General features: G+C 65.8%; 1 protein-coding gene across 1 annotated transcript in view; it reads left to right on the top strand.

Annotated features, from left to right (window-relative positions):
* Window positions 1-1,752, top strand: part of VDAG_06343 (5-aminolevulinate synthase) — a gene marked incomplete at its 5' end in the record, with an annotated part of 2,934 nt that extends 1,182 nt beyond the window's left edge. The window contains one exon of the mRNA XM_009658721.1: window positions 26-1,752. Coding sequence (XP_009657016.1) covers window positions 26-1,453 — 1,428 coding nt within the window. The 3' untranslated portion in view covers window positions 1,454-1,752. The remainder of the gene's footprint in view (window positions 1-25) is intronic.

Here is a 1,752-nt window from a genome sequence, read left to right on the forward strand (position 1 = left end):
CGCCGCCATCTCGGACGCTTCGCAGGCCAAGTTCAACTATGACGCCTTTTACAACGCCGAGCTCGAGAAGAAGCACAAGGACAAGTCGTACCGCTACTTCAACAACATCAACCGGCTCGCCAAGGAGTTCCCGCGCGCGCACATGGCCAACAAGGAGGACCGTGTCACCGTCTGGTGCGCCAACGACTACCTCGGCATGGGCCGCAACCCCCACGTGCTGCGCACCATGCACGAGACGCTCGACGAGTACGGCTCGGGCGCCGGCGGCACGCGCAACATCTCGGGCCACAACAAGCACGCCGTCGAGCTCGAGGCGACGGTGGCCAAGCTGCACTCCAAGGAGGCGGCGCTCGTCTTCAGCTCGTGCTACGTCGCCAACGACGCGACGCTCGCGACGCTCGGCAGCAAGATGCCCGACTGCGTCATCCTGTCCGACAGCCTCAACCACGCGTCCATGATCCAGGGCATCCGCCACTCGGGCACCAAGAAGATTGTCTTCAAGCACAACGACGTGGCCGACCTCGAGGCCAAGCTGGCGTCGCTGCCGCTGCACGTGCCCAAGATTATCGCCTTTGAGTCGGTCTACAGCATGTGCGGCTCGATCGGGCCCATCGAGGCCATCTGCGACCTCGCCGAAAAGTACGGCGCCATCACGTTCCTCGACGAAGTGCACGCCGTCGGCATGTACGGCCCGAGCGGCGCCGGCGTGGCCGAGCACCTCGACTTTGAGACGTACAAGCGGGGCGGCGACACGCGCGGCACGATCCAGGACCGCGTCGACATCATCACGGGCACGCTCGGCAAGGCCTACGGCTGCGTCGGCGGCTACATTGCCGGCAGCGCGCGGCTCGTCGACATGATCCGGTCGCTGGCGCCGGGCTTCATCTTCACGACGTCGATGCCGCCGGCGACCATGGCCGGCGCCAAGACGGCCATTGAGTACCAGATGGGCTACAACGGCGACCGCCGCCTGCAGCAGCTGCACACGCGCGCCGTCAAGGAGGCGCTCGGCGCGCGCGACATTCCCGTCATCCCGAACCCGTCGCACATTATCCCCATTCTCGTCGGCAACGCCGAGCTCGCCAAGCGCGCCTCGGACATGCTGCTCAGCGACTACCAGATCTACGTCCAGTCCATCAACTACCCGACCGTGCCCGTCGGCCAGGAGAGGCTGCGCATCACGCCGACGCCGGGCCACACGAAGGAGTTCCGCGACCAGCTCGTCGCCGCCGTCGACGCCATCTGGACCAAGCTCGACCTCAAGCGCACGTCGGCCTGGGCTGCCGAGGGCGGCTTCATCGGCGTCGGCGAGGCCGAGGGCGCCGCCACCGAGCAGCCGCTGTGGACGGACGGCCAGCTCGGCATCGAGGCCGCCGTCGACGAGATCAAGGCGTCGGGCCACGGCGCCGCGGGTCTCACCGAGGCTCTCCTCGCGCGCGAGGCCACGGCGTAGCGTGTGGGCTGAGGCCAGGGGCGTTTTGCGTCTCCGTTCGTTTGCAGGTTGCATTGGCACATGTTGCACGCACTCGCTGCATGACGTGCCTTGGCTTGCTCTGCCTGTGCTCTGTGGGCCCCACGTCGTGACTGACAAGGGCCCGACTTTCTCTTCGAAACGGATGCATATATGATGCGTACCGTCCCATCCAGCTACCGCTGTGGTGGTGATTTGAATAAAATGACATGTGGCCCTCACCCGCTGAGGGCCACAGTTCTGCCACCGTCAGGTTGCAGGCCACACACTTTTTGTCCCCC

This window comes from Verticillium dahliae, genomic scaffold (assembly GCF_000150675.1).
Source record: "Verticillium dahliae VdLs.17 supercont1.12 genomic scaffold, whole genome shotgun sequence".
Lineage (NCBI taxonomy): Eukaryota > Fungi > Ascomycota > Sordariomycetes > Glomerellales > Plectosphaerellaceae > Verticillium > Verticillium dahliae.